Source organism: Pan paniscus, chromosome 12 (assembly GCF_029289425.2).
Source record: "Pan paniscus chromosome 12, NHGRI_mPanPan1-v2.0_pri, whole genome shotgun sequence".
Classification (NCBI taxonomy): Eukaryota; Metazoa; Chordata; class Mammalia; order Primates; family Hominidae; genus Pan; species Pan paniscus.
In genome coordinates this window covers 52,307,827-52,329,627 of record NC_073261.2, presented here as the reverse complement: position 1 = coordinate 52,329,627, position 21,801 = coordinate 52,307,827, and the positions used below count along the sequence as shown (strand labels likewise).

Sequence of the window (21,801 nt, the reverse complement as noted above, 5' to 3'; positions counted from 1 at the left end):
GAGGATGAAAGATTGGGAGTGGCTGGAGAGGAGAGTTTCAGGGGAAGAGGGGATGATACCAAAGCCAGAGAAACCAGTTTGTAGGCTCAGATGTAGTTCAGGCAAGAAATAATGGGCCTCTGAACTAGAGTGACCTTGAGTAGAAAGGAGGAGGGGAGGGGGCAGATAAGAGAAAGAATAAGAAAAGAATTAACTGCTCCAGTGACTGGTTGGATGTAGGAGTAAGGGAGGAGGAGTGATCACAGGTGACTCCTGAGGTTTCAGGCTGGGCGACTGGGTTGATGGTGCTGCCTTTCACCAAGGTTAGAAATACTGGGAGGGCAGCAAGTCTGGGTACCTGGCTTTTGAATGTCTGTGGGACCTGGCAGTGTCCATCTGGTCAGATCTGTGAACTGGTAGTTCTTTGGCAGACTGATGGTAACTGAAATGTTCAGTCCTGGTCTTTTCACCAGGCTGACTGTGTAGATCAAAAAGAAGCCCCAGAATGGAAGTTACCACCATTTAGGGGAGAGGAGCTCAAACAGGAGGCTTTGAAGAAAGTGTGGAAAAGATGTGGGAAGAAATTGAGGAGAGGGTAGGTTAAAGAACCAATGGATAGTTTCAAGGTTGGGAGGTCTAACAGCATCAGAAAAGAAGGGTTAGGATTTAATGCTGGATTCTTTCTTGTCTTACATTATTTGTTCTATGTGCACCAGTCTTTGCAGTTAAAGCCCAGATTCCTTAAGCACAAGGACTGCATGGTTTTTTGTTGTTGTTGTTGTTGTTGTTTTTGAGATGGGGTCTCACTGTGTCACTCAGGCTGGATAGCAGTGGCAGACTCACAGCTCACTGCAGCCTTGACCTCCTAGGCTTGAGCGATCCTCCTGCCTCAGCCTCCCAAGTAGCCAGGACTACAGGCATGCACCACTATGCCTGGCTAATTTTTTAAATTTTTTGTAGAGGAGATGGGGTCTTGCCATGTTGCCCAGGCTGATCTTGAACTCCTGGACTCAAGCGATCCACCCACCTCGGCCTCCCAGAATACTAGGATTACAGGAGTGAGCCACCATGCCTGGCCGCGTGTTGTATTTATAAAGCATCTAGACTGGTGCTAAGCCTGTGGCAAGTACCCTTCATATTTTTTGGTCAACTGGTCAGCCTTATTCTACCTCCATATTTATACTCTGCGAAGGTGTCAAATGGGTTTAGGAATGATCTCCTTACCTTTAATGTTTATGGTCTTGAATATGCCCATTATTATAAAGGCCCAGCATGCTGTACATGGTTTCACAGGCAGCTGACCTGAGATTTTAGTGTTAAAAAATTCATCCAGTACACCTGATCCAGAGTAGGGCCTAACATTCTACCTGCCCATGGCTGTGGCTTTGTAACTATCAGGAGGCATCATGCTAGCAGTCATTGACTGTCATTAAAGTGGAATCTAATTATCTATATAATCTTATGCTCTTCAGCGTTAAGTCCACTAAAATTATATCAGGAAACTGAGTTCTGTGGTTTGAATGTTGTTGTTTCCCCAAACTTACATTGAAACTTAATCCCCTAAAGGCAGTATTGAGCGGAGTGGCCTTTAAGAGGTGATTGGGTGATGCAGGCTTTATCCTCATGAATGGATTAATTCATTCATGGATTAATGGGTTAATGGATTAACAGGTTAGCATGGCAGTGGGACTGGTAGCTCTATTCAGAAAGGGAAGAGAGACCTGAGCTGGCACACCCAGCCCCTCACCATGTGTCCTGCACCACCTGAGACTCTGCAGAGTCCCGATCAACACGAAGGGCCTCAACAAGTGTGGCCCCTTGACCTTGGACTTCTCAGACTCCAGATAGATTCCTTTCCTTAATAAATTACGCAGTTTCAGGTATTCTGTTATAAACAACAGAAATGGACTAAGAAACTGGGGCAATTATATAGGATTGTTTGGAAAGAGTAGATAGGTACAAATGGAGCCTTTGTGTGATCTTGACATCTGTACATTAATTGTATACTGTCTCTCTGTACTAATGTCGTAAAAAAGAAATGCCTCAGCTGTGCTCCTGTGTATATTCCTGGCCATTGGTTCCCCACTGGAAAAATGTGGATGCCTTAGTCTGTGTGTAGAGAGTGTGGAAAGGTGGAAGGTTCTTTTAGAAATTAAGCATCTCTCCTTCTGTTAGGTAGTAATGAGTGGTTTCTTGTGTTAAGTGTCTCTTGCTGATAGCAGAAAGGATATATTCATTCTCTCCCCAGCCTAGAGCAGAAATGGAACAGAACATATTTTTCTATTTTAATGAGTATAGAATTAAGTGCACAGGGTTAAGAAAAACACTTAAAGCCGTATAACGAGCACTTTCTCAAAAATTGGATTTTGCTCTCCTGAGCTCTCCCCCAGAGCTTTCTACCATGTATTTTAGAAAGGGGGGGGAAAAAAAGAACCACCTTCACTTCTCTCAGTGGTCAAAACAAGACATAAAATAGATTTTTCTTTAAGAAGAGTTGAGCCATTTCCCAGCGATGCCACTTTACCTTTATGGAGAAGGAAGAAATATTACCCTGGGGACTACAAGGTAAAATAGTGACTTAACAGCAAGATGGTAAAATACTCCTTTCCTGAAACCTGGTGAAAGGAACCAAATCAATAAAAATAGAGGGAAAGCTTTCATCAGCTGAAATTTGGGAATAGCCCCAATCTTCAACCATGAATTCCAAGGGCTCTCTGCCACTTTGAGATCAAATTGAATTAAAGAATGACACACTGAGTACACAACTCCCAGTGTTGGGAAAAATAACAGAGGGACCCCACAACTTGGAGAAATGGGCTGGAAGATGGGAGACCACCATCTAGAAGCCGTGATCTCTGGAAACCAGGGAATGCAGGCAGAGCATGTTCCCCATTTGCTCCAGCTTTTGAAGGGGATAAGTTCTGGGCTGAGGATGAGGATGGTGGGCTGGAGAGATGGGAAATCATATCCTAAGAGCTGGCTTTGTAGCTGAGGGCCAACAGTACCGAAAAGGCTATTGTACAAAGAAAAAATATTTGCTGAACCACCAAACAAAAATCCTGCCAGCTGTGGGGCTTTATTTTAACTTGACATCTTATCAGAGCGACCAGCTCAGTCCCTTTCGAGGGAATGAACCAAAATCCTAAGAGTGTCTCTCCGCATCAGGACAGAGTACAACCCAACCCTCAACATACGCATAAAAATTTAGAGGCATTGGCTCCAACAGACAAAGGGCTTGGAGATGAAATTTCCCAGTCGCAATTGTCCACAGCCAGCCCCAGTTCTCCTATCCCCTCTCAGACTGCTAAACTTTCAAACTTAATAATTGAAACCTCTACAAGCATCCAGTTATCTAGCTGAATTTTTAAGGAAAGAATTTGAGCACTGTCCAGGTAAACAGGAGTAAGGAAATTCTGCCCACTCTATTTTTGGGCAAATGAGTATAGACCAGTGGCTTTCAATTGGAGGCTTTCCATTCCTCTCCCCCAGGGGACATTTGGCAATATCTGAGAACATTTTTGGTCATCAAAAGTGGTGTGGTACCACTGGCGTCTAGAAGCTAGGGATGCTGCTAAGCCTCCTAACAGTGCCTACAGTAAGGAACTAGTTGATCCAAAATGTCAGTTCTGCCAAGGGGGAGAAACTAGAGATCAGCTTCTCCTGTGAGAAGATTGATTAACAAATAAACAAAATCAACATGGTAGCCATTCAAATTCTGTAGGAAAAGTGGAGGGATTAATGTAACATTTAATATGAAAATTTATAATTCTTTGTACATTTTCATTAGTGTTAACAAGCTTAGTTGCAAACAAATACTTAAGCTAAAAAAAGAAAATTTACATGAGAAAATACAGGAATTGTTTAAACCGCTGACTTATATCTTCAGGGAAGTTGAAGAAAACAGTCGCTATGAAATAAAAAATGAAAGATGAGGTGCTAAGTTATAAAGAAGTCGTGAGAGTTATGGATTAAATTCCAGAAGAACCGTGCCATTACAAAGCACATAAAAAGTGCATTAAGAAGCTACAAAAAGCAGAATCAGAGTTAACAGAAAAAGCAGATCGGTGAGGAAGAGGCATGGTCTTGAAAGTTCACCCCAAAACGGGAAAATGTAGAAATGAACAGTATCACTGTGGCATACAGCGAGGGAAGCAGAAGAGAGGAACAGTAGGGACCCCACACACAGATTCATTCTGGTGGGAATCTTGGGAACACTCGGTGTTCTCGGCGAACAGTGTGGAGCAAACTGAACAAACGTGAGAGTCAAAGGTAGAATAGAATACATTTTTGAAGTGGAAAGGTGTTATAATAAGTTATCATGTCCCAGGGAAAATGAGGGAAATTTGACAAATAACAGTGCCGATTAACTTATTAAATTTCAAGGGTGAAGAATCACCTACAAGTTTAAAAAAAAAAAAAAGTTGGTCACCTATATTAGGTTTTTGTAGACAATTTTTTTTTAATTTTTAAATTTATTTCTTTTTTAAAAGCACTTTCAAAAAACATTTTGTATTGAAATACACATACAGGAAGGTATGTAAATCACAAGTGTACAGCTCAGTACAGTTTTATAAAAGACACACTCATGTAAACAGCAGAACAGAATTTTACCAGCATCTCAGAAGCCTCCGAAGTCCACCCCTCCAGGCACGTGGCACCCAATCCCCTAAAGCATAGGCTGGCAGCCTGCAGACCAAACCTGGCCCACGCTCATGTATAAAAGGGGTTTTTATGTTTTTAAGTGGTTGAAAAAAAAAGTCAGTTGAAGAATAACATTTCATGACTCATGAGAATATCAGAGTCTGTAAAGTTTTATGAAAACATGACCAGGCTCATTTGTTGATCCGTTGTCTATAGCCACTTGTGCACTACAGCAGCACAGTTGAGTAGTTGCCCCTGAGATTGCAGAGCCTAAGATGTGTGCTGTCTGGTGCTTAACAGAGTAAGTTTGCTGACCCCTGTCCTAAGGTAACTATTCTATTCTAACTTCTTACCACACTGATCAGTTTTGCCTGTTCTTGAACTTCATACAATGGAATCATGAATATGTATCATATGCTCTTTCATATTTTGGCTTTTGCTCAATGATGTGTTTGTGAGATTCATCTATATTGTGTTTTTATTTTATTTATTTAATTTTTTTTTATTTTTTTGAGACGGAGTCTCGCTGTGTTGACCAGGCTGGAACATAGTGATGCAATATCGGCTTACTGCAACCTTCGCCTCCCCGGTTCAGGTGATTCTCCTGGCTCAGACTCCAGAGTAGCTGGGACTACGGGCATGCGCCACCACACCTGGCTAACTTTTGTATTTTTTTAGTAGAGACAGGGTTTCGCCAGGTTGGCCAGGCTGGTCTGGAACTCCTGACCTGAGGTGATCTGCCTGCCTTGGCCTCCCAAAGTGCTGGGATTACAGGTGTGAGCCACCGTGCCTGACCTATTTATTTATTTTTAGAGAGACAGGATGTCACTGTTGTCCAGGCCAGAGTACAGTGATGTGATCATAGCTCACTGCAACCATGAACTCCTTGGCTCAAGCGATCCCCACACCTCCCAAGTAGCTGGGACTACAGGCACATGCCACTGTGCCTGGCTAATTTGTAAATTTTTTTTTAGAGACAAGGTCTCTCTTTGTTGCCCAGGCTAGTCTCCCACCTTGGCCTCTCAGCATGCTGGGATTGCAGGTGTGAGCCACCATGCCTGGCCCTGTGTTATCTGTATGTATGTACATTTGTTATCTGCCCCGTCGTTCGTTCTCATAGCTGTATAGCATTCCATTTTTTGAATACACCACAGTGTATCCAGTAGGTCACTGATGGTCTTTTGGGTTGTTTCCAACTTGGGGTTATTATGAATCATGCTGATATAAGACATTCTTATACCTATCTCTTGGTGCATTTATGTATACATGTGTATACTTCGGTATTTACCTAGGACTGAAATTGTGTGTGTTGAGCTTTAGTAGGTACCATTGGTCTTTCAAAGTGGTTGTTACAGTTTAAGCTCCCACCAGCATTGCTCCACGTTCCCACCAGCAAATGGTGCCATCCAGTCTTTGCCATTGTGGTAGATGTATAATAGTATCTCACTGTGGGTTTAATTTGAATTTCCCTGATGCCTAATGAGGGTGAGCAGTTTTTCATATGCCGTCTTTTGTGGAGTTCCTGTTCGAGTCATTTCTGTTCAAGTTCCTGTTCAAGTCATTCAAGTTGCTGTTCAAGCCCATTTCTCTATTGTTTTTCTTATTGAGTGGTAAGGGTTCTTTATTTTGGATATATGGGTTCTTAGCTGGATACGTGTATTGCAGTTCTCAGAGTAGAGTATTGAGATTAAAAAGTTTGATCCAAGTTCGACTTACTTAAGTCACCATCCATATGTAAAGTCTTCATAAAAACATTTTTAAATATGCAAGAACTCATTTTCTAGAGATGAATCAAAATAATAATAGATAGGGAAGTTGTAGTATGGAGAGGCTGGCGATGAACACTAAATCTGTTCAAATGTAAAGTCTAACTTTAAATGACAGTTATTTTTCTAAAACAAAAGATATTTACTTAAACTCTACTTAAGATATATTTTTATGTTAAACATCTTAACATGTAGCAGAGGGAAATATGTTCCTGAGGATACCAGTGAAAAGCAGAAGTAAAGGAGGAGGTGGGAGAAATTATAGAGGTGCTAACTTTTCTCTTTAGAAGTACCGTTAGCATTTTTAAAAACATACTATAGATTTTCCAGATTACCAGGGATGGTGCTGATGGGGGAAATAGAAAACACAAAATCTGCAGCAAACGAAGAAGACAAGGAAGCATTAAACATGGAAAACATAAAATGCCAGAAATATATGTTATAACAATGAATGTAAGTAGGGTAAAGTCACCTGTTGAATTTAAGATTGAATAGCATTAAACAGCACCAAGAAGGTTAGTAAACCTTGTTTCACTGTGAGAAAAAAGAGAACCGTATGCTGAAGGATCTAAATACTTGGTTAAGTTCAGGTGAAACTTTTTTTTTTTTTTTTTTTTGAGACAGAGTATCACTCTGTCACCCAGGCTGGAGTGCAGTGGCGCGATCTCGTCTCATTGCAACCTCTGCCTCCTGGGTTCAAGCCATACTCCTGCCTCAGACTCCCGAGTAGCTGGGGTTACAGGCGTGCACCACCACGCCCGGCTAATTTTTGTATTTTTAGCAGAGATGAGGTTTCACCATGTTGACCAGGCTGGTCTCTAACTCCTGACCTCAAGTGATCTACCCACCTCAGCTTCCCAAAGTGTTGGGATTACAGGCCTGAGCCACCATGCCTGGCCTGAAACTTTTTTTTTTTAATGGAGTATGCCAGGCTTCTCATGTAAGATCACTTTGAGAAGTCTAATTGTCCCACCGTTGGTGAAGCCCAGTTTTCACTAGGTTAAGGTGGTAAGAGCAAGAGCCAGGTCTTGCCATTATAAAGTTATGTTTTCCCCTTTGTGTCCAGCAAATAATTTGTCAGGCAGTACTTCACCACCATGTGATTATCCAGTTCCCCATCAATCTTTAGTCATATCATGTCTACTGATGATCCTTGTGTAAGTTAATTTTACATTAGGGATTGCAAACTGATGATATTCTAATTCTGTCCATCCTTTTTTTACATTTAATACCTTACAAAACCTGAAAGATGCTCAATAATTCAGTCACAGAAGGACAAATGCTGCATGATTCCACTTATATGAGTTTTTGTAAAATAGACTTATAGAAGTAGCAAATAGAATGTGATTGCTAAGGGATGGGGGAGGGGGAGATGAGTTGTTCAGTGGGTATAAAGTTACAGTTATGCAAGATGCGTAAGTTCTAGAGATCTGCTGTACAGCATACTAAACATACCGTATTGTGCAGTTAAAAGTTTAAGAGGGCAGATCTGGCCTGGTGCAATACCTCTGCCTGCAATCCCAGCACTTTGGGAGGCCGAAGTGGGAGGATCGCTTGAACCCAGGAGTTTGAGACCACCCTGGGCAACAAAGCCCATCTCTACAGACAAAAAAAAAAAAATAAGTAAAATAGATTCTGAAAGAAGGGTAGATCTTATCTTTAGAGTTCTTACCAAAAAAAGTGCTGTTCATTTGATTACTTTCTAAGTAAGAAAGCCAGGATAATGCATAATTTTCCCCTTAATTACCAATTGTCAGAATATAAGAGTTGGCTTAATATCACATTTCATCAGTTGGAAGAAGTGTGAGCATATGTGGCTTTATACTACTTAAAAAGCATCTCAAAGCTCTCTGAAGTCGGGATATAGCTTATAATCAATGATGTCTTATACTAGTTGTTGGCCAGGCGGCCATTATGGCACCCGTATACACGCATGAATTTGGTCATAGCTTTTCATATTGTTATCTCGGTGAGTTATGAATATTGTTAGTATTATGTGTGTTAAGATTAAATACTGTTTAAATTGTCTTCAAAAAGAGTACAGTGTGATTCAGTATTGAAACAAAGTTATTGTGTGTAGAAACATGGAAACTAAGCTTCTGAGCATTTCTTTTTTATTTTTTTTGAGACAAGGTCTTACTCTGTCTCCCAGGCTGGAGTGTGGTGGTGTGATCCCCACTCACTACAGCCTCTGCCTCCCAGGCTCAAGTGATCCTCCCACCTCAGCCGTTTGAGTAGCTGGGACTACAGGCGTGCGTGCCACCATGCCTGCCTAATTTTTGTTTGTTTATTTGTTTTTTGGTAGAGGTGGGGTTTCACCATGTTGCCCAGGCTGGGCTCAAGCAATCTGCCCACCGCAGCCTCCCAAAGTGCTGAGATTATAGGCATGAGCCACCACGGCTGGCCCAGATTTTTTTTTCAATAAATATACTGGAACATTTTTTGGAGATTTGTAAAAAATTTGAAAAAACTGACAAAATGCATAGCCTAGAAATTTTGAAAAAATTTATTAATAAATGGTAAATATGTCACAAATACATAAAATATATGTAGATATTTGTCTGTTAATTATCTGTTATCAGTAAGACTTCCAGTCAACAGTAGGCTATTAGTAAAGTTTCAGAGAAGTCAACAGATATATGCAGGTTTTCAACCACACTGGGAGTTACTGCCCCAACCTCCGTGTTGTACAAGAGTCAACCGTATTCTTGTAAAACATGCAACTCATTTACTGTATTTAGCTTATATTTTTCTTTTTATGTATATATAGTGATAGATAGATCCATCTAAGCAAGTCTAAAAGCTTTTTCAATGAATATGAGATAAAAAGTGAAAGTGATTATGTATAGTATTGCCATGGTTTAAGTGACAAGGTTTATTTTTTAATGGTAACTCATAGAAATTATGCATATTATAGCAGTTGAAATGAAAATGAAGTGAATAGTCACCTTCAAGGACAAAGGAGTGTTTGTTATTTTTTCCTCTTTTCTCTTTTTTTGAGCATCATTATGGACTAATGAATATTTATATATTTAATGAGTTTTAGTTACAGTCATTCTTCTTGTTCAGATTGTCCCAAATTTGGCCAGTGGGATGCCCCTTCAGGCCAGCTCCTGTGGTCTTTGGACATACCTCACCCCAGATCATTCTTTGATCATTTCTTTGCTTTTTGTTCAACAAGAAATATCCAGGGCACATCATACTTTTCCTGCCTCAGACCTTGAATTAACCATTTCTGCAAGACCACCTGATTTCTTTTTTTTTTTTTTTTGGCTTGGTCACCTGGTTCGTCCGTCCTTCCTTCCGTCCATCCTTCCTTCCTTCCTTCTCTTTCTCTCTTCTTTTCTTTTCTTTTTTCTTTCTTTCTTTCCCTTTCTTTTCTTTTCTTCTTTCTTTCTTTTTCTTTCTTTCCTTCTTTCCTTTTCTTTCCCTTTCTTTCCTTTCCTCTTTTCTTTTTTCTTTTTTTAGACAGAGCCTCGCTCTGTCTCAAGGCTGGAGTGCAGTGGTGCGACCTCAGCTCACTGCAACCTCCGCCTCCCAGGTTCAAGTGATTCTCCTGCCTCAGCCTCCTGAGTAGCTGGGACTACAGGCACCCGCCACCATGCCAGCTAATTTTTTGTATTTTTAGTAGAGATGGGGTTTCACCGTGTTAGCCAAAATGGTCTCGATCTCCTGACCTCGTGATCCGCCTGCCTTGGCCTCCCAAAGTGCTGGGATTTCAGGTGTGAGCCACCGCGCCTGGCCCACCTGGTTCCTTTTAAGGGATAATGGTGCTTAGAAATCAAAACCAGAGAGCTAGGGGTACTTACAGCTACTAGAATGTCATTGCTCTTACGTTTCTCCAGTGGACAGGACCCGAGTTCATAATGATATTTGTAATTCAGACTTAACAGTACAGAGGTTTTACTTCTTTGATTTTTATATTTGTATCTCCTTTATGTTATACTTAATAAGATACTTAATATCTTAGTTCCTAGCTCAGGATCCTTTAAGTACCGTATATAACATTTATTCAATATATAAAATGAAAACTATTTGAAAATGAGACATTTACATAACAAGAAATCGGTGGTGGTAGTGTATATATATATGTTACACATATGCATGCACAGAAGATTATATATAGTATCTGTAATATATATCTTCATATAACATATATGAGGATAATTAAATTTGTACATGTATACTAGTTTGATAACTTTGTTGTAAGTCAGCAACTTTGTTGTCAGATTTCTTCTCTAGAATATCTTTTCCCTTATACTCAGGAGAGGAGACATAAGTAAAAGAAACAATGCTTTTAAGAGACTCCTTGGGCTGCCCTGTAAACTGCTGAAAGTGGCTTTGGTTTTGTTTGGCACTTGAAGCTTTCTCTGCCCTTTGTGTTTTAGTGGCCTTCCCAGGGAAACCTGACCAGCCAGTTCTAGGTTGTCTTGGTTTTAGATCTTCGTATCTTGTTTTCCAGCTATTGAGATGGAGTTGCTAAGATTTAGTTTGTGCCTTCTCCTTGAAAATTTCCTTTCTCAGTCCTTAACCGTGTAAGTTTTGAGTTTTTGTGACTTAGGGCAGAAGGTGGTCACCAAAAGCTACATGATGTTTCTCTTCCCAGCATAAGACCCTGCAGTCAATTTGTTACTTTGAATTTTCTCCAGACAATAGCAACTGGAACAGAGCCCAGAAGTTCTGGCATATTCTTATGTTCTATTTTCTGTATACCGTGTGGTCTCCTAGCACCTATAAAGAGCTTTCAGACCATTGCCTCCCTCACCCACATTCTCATATTCTCTTTCTCTGCCTCCCCACTCCCCCTGCTCTCCCTTGGCCTTCTCCTCTCCCCACCTCTTCACATGCATCCTTCTGTAATTCTATTTTATGGTTCAAAATAGTGCCCATTTGGAATGAGTCATTTCTAACTTTTTAGTTGAAAATACTCATTCATGAAATGTTTAAGCACTGGTACCTTGCATCTCACCTAATCTTCAACAATTCTATTATGTAAAAACATTATTTTAACTACGTTGAGGCTCATAAAGGTTGTGTAATTTGCCCACAGTCACATAGTTTGTTTGGCGGAGCCTGGACAACAGCTTACCTGTTGAGCTTATGTTATGTGCCAAATACTGTGCTAAGCCCTTTGTGTATTTTACACATAGAGGCATGAGGATTAGAGAGGTTGGGAAGTAACTCATTGTAGTTGCCCAGGTTTCCGTCTGCAAGATCAGTATTTGTTATTCTGTGCTACATTAACAATTACGTAACAATTATGTTTTATACATGCCTCAATAATTGACATTGTATACAAGATGCTCTAGAAGTCCAGAGGGAAAACACCCTGAGAAAGTTCAATAGGGCTTCGCAGAAAAAGTGGCATTTAAAGTAGGCCCTTTCTTGGAGCTGGAGCTGCAAGGAAAGAAAGGAAAAAAAAAAAAATGAGTTTTTCCAAAAGGAGAGATCCAGAAAGGCACTGTTGTCAGTGAGAAAACATATTTAAGGTTACATGGGATACTGAGTGGTTGCGTGGCAGAGCCCTTAGTGGCTGGGACAGGTTGCAAGGCAGGGAGGTGTGTGGAGATGGTGTGGTGGGGACTTTGTGAACCACATTCTGAAATTTAGATTCTGTCTTCTGTCCAGCGTGGTATAATAATGGAAAGTGATGTAAACAGATTTTTGTTTGGGGACTATAACTGGTGGTATTGGGTAGGATGACTTAGGAGGGCTCAGACCAACTGTTAGGAGACCATGGTGATAATTGAGGCAAGAGCCTGACCCAGGACAGTAGGGAGGGGTGAGGAGCCTCCATGAGTAGATGCCGTCAGTGGCGAGCTACTTTGATCAGGTCAGGTCATCTGCCTGGCTGCACACTCCATGGCTAACTGTTATTTTTTTTTTAATTTTTAATTTTTAATTTTTTTTACTGGAACACAGCTGAACTCAGTTTAAACTTGCTTTTACTCTGCTATTCTTAGAGTTCGTAATGACATATGTATATACCTTTACCCTCCTCTGAAAGAGGGAAAATGACATCTCATTGTAGCTTTATGCGTGTTTGAGCCATTTGCATTTTTCAAGAACCATTGGTATCTTTTTTTCATTTTCCTCTTGTGTTGTTGACCTTGTTCAGCTATAGTAGCTCTTGATATATTAAGGAAATTAGCCTTTTGACTGATGTGAGTTCCAGATCTCTCTTCCCAGTGTGATGTTTGTCTTTCAGCTTGACTTTCAGTAGTTATTACAAAGTTTTTCTTCAGTTGATTTATCAGGGTTTTATTTATTTATTTTTGGGAGTGGCTTTGGAATTTTATGTCATACTTAGAGAAGACCCTTCTTCATGATTATTTTTTAAAACTTCCATTTTTTTCCTTCTAGCACGTGTATAGTTTTTTTTTTTATTTTAATCTTTCAGCCATTTGGAATGGATTTGGGGGATAAGGTATTAAGTATGGATCAAACTTTTTTCCCGCAGTTGTCCTAACACTACACATTGAAAGTTTTATCTTTCCCTATTGATAGGAAATGCCATTAGGTATCTTATGTGTAGGTCTTGTCTGCCTGGCTAGATCATACAGTTTTTAAAGGCAACAGTCAGGTATTATTCTGTCTTGTATGCCCCATAAAGCTGAGCATAATGATCTGGATAAAATAGGTATTAAATTAATTTTTTACATTTAAAAAATTGTGATTTATATAACATAGGAAAGTACCTGAAACATTCACATAGAGTTTAATGAAATTTTATAAAATGAACCTGTGTGACCACCACCTGGATCAAGAATTAGACCACTTCTAGCCCCTCAGGAGTCACCTCTATGCCCTTTCTTATCTTTTTTTTTTCCCTTGATGCAGGGTCTTGCTGTGTCACCCAGGCAGGAGTGCAGTGGTGCAATCATAGCTCACTGCAGCCTTGAACTCCTGGTATCAAGTGATCCTCCTGCCTCAGCTTTCCAAGTAGCTGGGACTATAGGCACATACCAACAAGCCTGGCTAGGTTTTTATTGTTGTTATTTGTTTGTTTGTATTGACAGGGTCTCACTATGTTGCCCAACCTGGTCTCAAACTCCTGGACTCAAGTGATCCTCCCCTTGGCCTCCTAAAGTGCTGGGATTACAGGTGTGAGCCACCGTGCCCCGACCTGTATGCCTTTCTAATCACATTCCTCTTCCATCCCCTAGAAGTAACCATTCTCTTAACTTTTGTGACAATGATTTCCTTGCTTTTCTTTTTATTAAGTTGAACCATATAAAATTATCATTTTTTGATAGGTCAAACATCATTGACTGTCTGCAATTTCATATTTCAGCCTAGTAGTTTTTACTCACTGTGTATGGATCTCTAAGCAGTATAGTTTGAGTCTGTTATTGAATATCATTTAAATGGAATCTTAACTGTATTCTGCTGTATTAGTCCATTTTCACACTGCTGATAAAGACATACCTGAGACTGGGTAATTTATAAAGAAAAAGAGGTTTAATGGACTCACAGTTCCACGTGGCTGGGGAGGCCTCACAATCATGGTGAGAGGCATGTCTTACATGGCAGCAGACAAGAGAGAATGAGAGCCAAGTGGAAGGGGTTTCCCCTTATCAAACCATCAGATCTCATGAGACTTATTCACTACCATGAGAACAGTATGGGGGAAACTGCCTCCATGATTCAGTTATCTCTCACCGGGTGCATCCCACAACACGGAATTATGGGAGCTACAATTCAAGATGAGATTTGGGTGGGGACACAGCTAGACCATATCATCTGCGTTGTGCTGCTTTCACTCACTATGCTGTTGTAGTCAACCATGCTGTTGCAGGTTTCTGATTTTCATTGCTGAATATATTCCATAATATCACTACTGCATTTCAAGAGAAATCCATTCCACTGTTGCTGAATTATGGGTTGTATCTTTATTTGGACTATTTTAACAAAAATACTGGCCAGTCCCAGTGTCTCAAGCCTGTAATCCTAGCACTTTGGGAGGCCGAGGCAGGCAGATAGATTGAGCCCGGGAGTTGGAGACTAGCCTGGGCAACATGGCAAAACCCTGCCTCTACAAAAAAATAGAAAAATTTGCCAGGCATGGTGGTGCACACCTGTAGTCCCAGCTACTCAGGAGGCTGAGGTGGGAGGATCACTTGACCCTGGGAGGTCGAAGCTGCAGTAAGCTGTGATCATGCCATTGCACTCCAACCTGGGCATCAGAGTGAGACCCTGTCTCTAGAAAAAAAATCCCATAGTCTGGGTGGTTTAAACAATGAACATTGATTTCTCACAGCTGTAGAGGCTGAGAATGCTAAGATCAAGACACCAGCAGATCTGGTGTCTGTCGAGGGCCCTCTCTTAGCATGTAGACAGCCACCTCCTCGCTATATCTTCACATAGTCAGGAGAGGAGAGGGAAAGGGGAAGCAAGCTCTCTGGTATCCCTTCCTATAAGGACACTAGTGCCATTCAGGAGGGTGCCACCCTCTTGACCTAATTACCTCCCCAAAGCCCTACCTCCAAATGCTATCCCATTGGGGATTAGGCTTCAACATACAAATTTGGGAGGTACACAAACATTCAGTCCATAGCAGGCTGTCTACAGCTTTGACTCTTGCAGACAGTGTTGCTGTGAAAATCTTTGTGGGTTTTAATGTGTGTGACTAAGATTTCTCCTAAGGATCAGCAAATTATGGCTCACTGTTTTTTTCTTTTACTTTTTAAATACTTTATTTTGAAATAATTTTACATTTATGGGAGAGTTACGAAGTTAGTGCAGCGAATTCCTGTATACCCTTTATATACTTTCTCTTGCTTGTAAATGTCTTACGTAATTATAGTATATTTAAAACGAAGAAATTAACGTTGGTACAATACTGTTAACTACAGACTTTTTGGATTTCATCAGTTTTTCCACCAATGGTCCTTTTTCAGTCATAGGACCCAGTGTAGGTTACTCTATTACATTTAATTGTCATGTCTTCTTAGATATGAAGCAAACTTACCAACTGTAGTACGGTAGGTGCACACTGTGTGTATAGTTTTTTTGTTTTTAGCCTCCTAATATCCAGCCACATCACTGTTTTCCAAAGCCGCTACTATGTAGCCTTTTGGATCTGTTTTCTTTCACTTAGAAAAACTCATTTAAAATTCATCCATGTTGTTACATGAATGGTTTGTTCCTTTTTACAAATTGAGTTGAGCTTCACGTAAAATTAACCATCTTAAAGTGAACAATTCAGTGGCATTTAGTACATTCACAATGTTGTGCAACCACATCTCCCTCCAGTTTTAAAATATTTTCATGATTCCAAAAAAACACCGTTACCCATTAAGCAGTTACTCCTCATTCCTACCCAGCCCCCAGCCTCTGGCAACAACCACCAGTTTGCTTTTTTGTTTCTATAGATTTACCTATTCTGAGTATTTCATATAAATGGAATCATACAATGTGTGACCTGTTTTGTATCTGGCTTCTTTCACTTAACAAAATGTTTTTGGTGGGGCACAACAGCTTATGCCTGTAATCCCAGCACTTTGGGAGGCCAAGGTGAGTGGATCACCTGAGGTCAGGAGTTCGAGACCAGCCTGGTCAACATGGTGAAACTCTGTCTCTACTAAAAATACAAAATTGGTGTGGTGGTGCATGCCTATAATCCCAGCTACTTGGGAGGCTGAGGCATGAGAATTACTTGAACCTGGGAGGCGGGGGTTGCAGTGAGCCAAGATCGCGCCATTGCACTCCAGCCTGGGCAACAAGAGCAAAACTCCATCTAAAAAAAAAAAAAAATGTTTTCAAGGTTCATCCATATTGTAGCATGTATCAGAACTTCTTTTATTTAAATTGTGGTAAAGTATGTATAACTTAAATTTGCCATTTTAATCATGTTTATGTGTACAGTTTAGTGGCATTAATTACATTCACAATATTGTGCAACTGACACCACTGTCTGTTTCCAAAACTTCATCAGCCTAAACAGAAACTCTGTCCCATTAAGCAATAACCCCTCATTTCCTGCTCCTCCCAGCCCCTGCGAACCTCTCATCTACTTTCTGTCTCTAGGAATCTGCCTCTTCTAGATAATTCATGTCAGGGAAATCCTACAGTATTTGTCCTTTGTGTCTGGTTTATTTTACTTGGTATAATGTTCTTAAGGTTCATCCTTGTCATGTATCAAAACTTCATTCCTTTTTTGGCTGAGTGATATTCTGTCATGTGGACATACGCATTTTATGTATCCATCCACCTGCTGATGGATGATTATGTTGTTTTCACCTTTTAGTTGTGGTGAATAAATGCTGCTCTGAACATTGGCATACAAGTATCTGTTTGAGCCTCTGTCTTCAGTTTGATTGGGTATTTACCCAGGAGGGCTTCTTTCACTTAACAAAATGTTTTTGGCCGGGTGCGGTGGCTCACTGGAGGGAAGTAACTTGCTGACCCCTGGTCTTGAGTGTGTATCTAGAAATGGAATTACTGGGTCAGGCAGGATGCAACTGTTTAGCTTTATTGGATAATGGTAGGCGGAATCCCAAAGTGCTTAGATCACAGCTTTGACAACACTTGGTTTTATCAGATTTTTAAATTTTTGCCAATTTGGTCCATATGTGATGGTGTTTTATTGTGATTTTAATTTGTATTTCCTGATTTCTAATGGAGTTGAACACCTTTTCACATGTTCATAAGCCATGTGGGTTTCCTGTTTTCTAGCATGCCTATTAACTTTCCTGTTGGTGGTTTGCTTTTCTAAATTAATATTGACTAATTGATATTCCAAAAATGTTTACTTTCTGTGTTTCTGCAGAACAAATAGTGGAGAAAGATGAAGGTCCATATTATACTCACCTGGGATCTGGCCCCACGGTCGCCTCTATCCGGGAACTCATGGAGGAGCGGTGAGTGATACACAGATGTCCAAGGAGAAATGGGTGTGCTGTTAATGGAATACGGATATTAAGCACCTCTCATTTTTCATTGCCTTGTAATAGACAATATACAGAAAGGAAACCCTGATAACGGGCTTAGGGAAGGTTTACTGTGGGATCCTCACTTCCATTGTTTCTGGGTTTCTTTCATTCTGTAGGTCTGCCCAATTCATGTCCCCCTGCTTCTCTCTGTCTTGAAATGTTTTTATGGTTATATGGCTCTATGTCCTGTAGAGTTAGTTTCCTACATCTGAATTTTGCTGATAGCTTTCCCGTGGTATTGTGGTATCATTAAAAGTGTTTAACATGCCTCTATGTCCTATAAATTGGTAGTTAGACCGAAAGCCCTGATTGAGATCAGGTTATTTTTCCTTTTTTTCCAAAACTACCTCATAGGTGGAATTTTTTACCTCCCCTAAGAGGAATATAATGTCTCACTCCTGGCCAGTGGAAACCTACTCAGGTTGTCCCCTAAATCCTTTGGACAGGATCGTAGGAGTGTTTCACAGCTTTCTGGATTTCTCATATGACAAGATATCCTGGGTTCACATTGTACGTTTATCCAAGAAGTCCTGGTTCCTTTTATTGGAGGAAAAGGTATTTAGAAAACAGACTCTGTCTACTAGGGGCACTCATGACTACACGGGGGTTGTTCATTGTTTTTAGGCTGCTTATGTAGAAAGAGCTATGTTGAATCTGGATTTTTCATTTTTGTTACTGCTTAGTGATTATATACATCATGAGTTTATATTGACACTCCCAATTCAAATTCAGGACTCTAGGGTTTCTGTTTACTAGTTGTGGTTTTTGAGCAGTTCACGCAGATGGAGACTTGGAAACCCATGTGCGTGTCCACGGCAGGTAGTAAACACTCTAAGTTCGAGTCTATGGCTCAGGGGCTGAGAGCAGGGACTTGAGCCAGACTGAGGCCCAGTCCTGGCCCTGCCACTCACTGCTGAGTCCCTAGCAAGTTGTTCTGCTCTTCTGTGACTCAAGTTTTCTTATCTGCAAAATAGAGATGATGATAAAAACACACTGTAGGAGTGTCCCGAGGATAAACTGAATTGATGAATTGATGTGTGGAAACACTTAGTGCTTGTCATGAGTACTATGGAAAAGGTAGATAGTCATTAACTACCTCACAGACAAATGCACTGATTGCATTTTTTAGAACAAGCATTAGTTTTTTTTTTTTGGTTTTTTTTTGAGACGGAGTCGTGCTGTCACCCAGGCTGGAGTACAGTGGCACAATCTCAGCTCACTGCAAGCTCCGCCTCCAGGTTCACGCCATTCTCCTGCCTCAGACTCCCAAGTAGCTGGGACTACAGGCACCTGCCACCACGCCTGGCTAATTTTTTGTATTTTTAGTAGAGATGGGGTTTCACCATGTTAGCCAGGATGGTCTCAATCTCCTGACCTTATGATCCGCCCGCCTCGGCCTCCCAAAGTGCTGGGATTACAGGCGTGAGCCACTGCGCCCGGCTGCATTAGTATTTTAATAATAAAAGCTAAGATGATATAGACATAAGCATATGCTTGCCCGTACATATACAGATAAGTGGAAAGCTGCGTGGCTTAGAGTTGTCGCAAATTTGGGAACCCCATTTTGTCTGACCATGAGAGCCAAATACTTTTTTTTTTTTTTTTTTTTTTTGAGACGGAATCTGCTCTGTCCTCCAGTCTGGAGTGCAGTGGTGTGGTCTTGGCTCACTGCAACCTCTGCCTCCCAGGTTCAAGCAATTTTCCTGTCTCAGTCTCCCGAGTACCTGAGACTACAGGTACGTGCCACCACTCCAGGCTGATTTTTGTATTTTTAGTAGAGACGGGGTTTCACCATGTTGGCCAGGCTGGTCTCGAACTCCTGACCACAGGTGATCTGCCCACGTTGGCCTCCCAAAGTGCTGGAATTACAGGTGTGAGCCACCGTGCCTGGCAAGGAGCCAGATACTCTTGTCTGTGTAGCAGGAAACATGATTTTGAGCTGAATGACTATAACAGCTTCTCTGAATAAATAAAAGGTAAGATACATGGAGGACAGTGATCTGCAGTCATCACTCTTAATTTCCTAGACCATCTGGGAACATTTATATTCACCAGTCTGTAAATTCCAGCCTGGTATGAGGGCACTTCTGAGTCCATGAGCATGAGACAGATTTGAAGCTGTGTGCAGTGTTGTCGTGCTTGCCTGCATGTGCTCACATGCCTGTGTGTTGTAGTTTGCAGATTAGACCAGGCAGCTTCTGGGCTGGTGATTTTTGTAAGGAGTCCTGACACTATCATTTGCTGCAGGGGAGTCAAATGTACAAGTTTGATCTGGGGCAGGTTTTTTGTTCTGGGGTATTTTGGGGTAACAATTTTATAAGATTTCCAGACAGCTCTCTTAAACAACTTTTCATTATAGAAAAGTATTTTGAAACAAGGATCAAGAGATCTTTGAAATTTGGTAAGATAAGGTTGAAATATGTCTTTTTTTTTTTACCCCCTGATTCTTTAAAAATAACAGCCAGCTGTAGACTCTTCAGAAACTGATCCAAGGGAGGAATTCCTCTCAAGACCAGGAATACTTGTGTTTTTCCTTAGCAACTGGTTTATTTTTATCTTAAGGACCTTGCAAATCATGTAACAGATTGCAGTTCCATCTTTACGTTGCCTGCTAGTAAACTTGGAGTCAGATTTGTGTACCCCATCAGGAGGAAGGTAATTTCTCATCTTTGGCCCATAGAACCTATTCAGGTTCATTCCTCTGGGTTTTTTGTGGTTTTTTTTTTTTTTGTCTATTTTATTTTGTTTTGTTTTTGACATGATCCTAACAAGCCTTTTTTGGATTTCTCATATAACAAGATATTCCAGGCTTGTCTCTCAAAAATACACACGAAACCCCACTGATTGTATTTTGTGTAGCAGCATACCTTTTTTTTTTGCCCTTTACTCTGATTTCATCACCTGTTAGTTTTATCTTATAGATATCTTCATAAGATCCTTTCTGGAACAAGGGGAGTAATGAGTGATTGATGCAAATCCCCTGGGTAGGGGTCTAGTTTGTGAATGGTAGGTCTAGGCTGTCTCTTTTCCTAGACTCTTCCTCAACCCTTTCTCTTCAGGACTGCTCTGCTGTCAGGAGTTGGCTGAAGGCAGGGAGGGGAAGTAAACTGAAATCAGGGAAACCTGGTTCTCTTAGCTTTTCCAGTAAAGATTTTGGAGAAAGGAGGGGAAGGTTGAAAGCAAATCCTAAAATGTCCCAACTTATTTATGAGTGTCATACTTTGTGGGTACCTAGGTCCTTATCTTCATAGATAATTGGAGTCAGTTGTCAAACTCGTATCTGAGACCGGTGCACAGCACAGAGCCTTGTGTGTTCTGTCTGGGAAGGAGATTCTCTGCAGCCTAGGAGTTCATTAAATGCTTGTTCTAGGAACAAAGAACCAACACTGCACTAGCAGGTTCTCTGAGATTTGGGGGAACTGGTCTCATTACTGTGTGACAGAGACAATCCTGAAAAGGCAAAGCCTCAGAGCAGTGGTTGTCAGACTTCAGTGGGCCTCAGAGTCTCTAGAGGGTTTGTTAAAGCACAGATGACTGGGCCCCACCTGAGTTTCTGACCCAGCAGGTCTGGAATGGGACCTGAGAATCTATGTTCCATTCCTACCAAATTTCTAGGGGATGCTGATGCTGCTGGCCCTGGGACCACCCTTGGAGAGCCAGTTATCCTTTAGAATAAGATGATTGGCTTGTATGATTAGTTATCCTTTAGAATAAGATTTCAGGCTATCTATGCAGACTTAGTTGAGGGTCTAATAGTTAATCTGAATACTAGAAGGGCCTCTTCATGATAGGCCAAAAAGTAAGGCACTTAAGAAGAGAAGAAAGAGCTAAAGTGAGAGTTGATTGGCTGTCTTTAAACACAAAGAGACAGTCAGTTCTGTTTTTGTTTTTGTTTTTGTTTTTTTAAGTCTAGCTGATCAGACAGTGCTTGGCCCTTTTATTTGTCTAATGCGAGGTTCACTGCAGGACATGTTTCTCACAGGGGCGGGATGGTGGGGAAGGTCCTGGTTGGAAAGTGGTGGCAGTGTCCTCAGCTCACCCTCCTGCGAGGAATGCGATAGTGCTTCCGTCTCAGCGAGAGGAGTGTGGTCACCTCAGGCTGTTCTCCCAACAGGGATCTCCACGACACACCAGGGGCCCAGGCCCTGCCCTTATGGGTGGCTTCCTGATAAATGCTTGTTGAAATGAAAGTTGTCCAGGAACCAGACAAAAGCAGCATTATGTGATCTTTTCCTCGTCATCCAGACCATGCTATATAAACCCCTGAGTCCTGTCTCCAAACGCTTTCTATAAGAGAACAGAGCCTTAGAATTTTAATGTTGTAATTATCAGAAACACTTTTCATCCTTTTGCTAAGATCTTGAGTGAAATAGAGAACATGGAACTCAGAGGAACCTTAGATCAGCATTTTAAAAAAATTTTTGTGGCCTGACAAGAGCTTGTTTTAAAAAATTAATTCATTAATTAAAAAAAAATTATAA

The 21,801-nt window shown here is 40.9% G+C and overlaps 1 protein-coding gene across 2 annotated transcripts in view; it reads left to right on the top strand.

Moving 5' to 3' along the window:
- Positions 1 to 21,801, top strand: part of TET3 (tet methylcytosine dioxygenase 3) — a 121,042-nt gene that overhangs the window by 69,278 nt on the left and 29,963 nt on the right. For both annotated transcript variants that reach the window (XM_034953404.3, XM_003810356.5), the window contains one exon: positions 17,158 to 17,248. In XM_034953404.3, the coding sequence (XP_034809295.1) occupies positions 17,158 to 17,248 (91 nt within the window). The remainder of the gene's footprint in view (positions 1 to 17,157; positions 17,249 to 21,801) is intronic.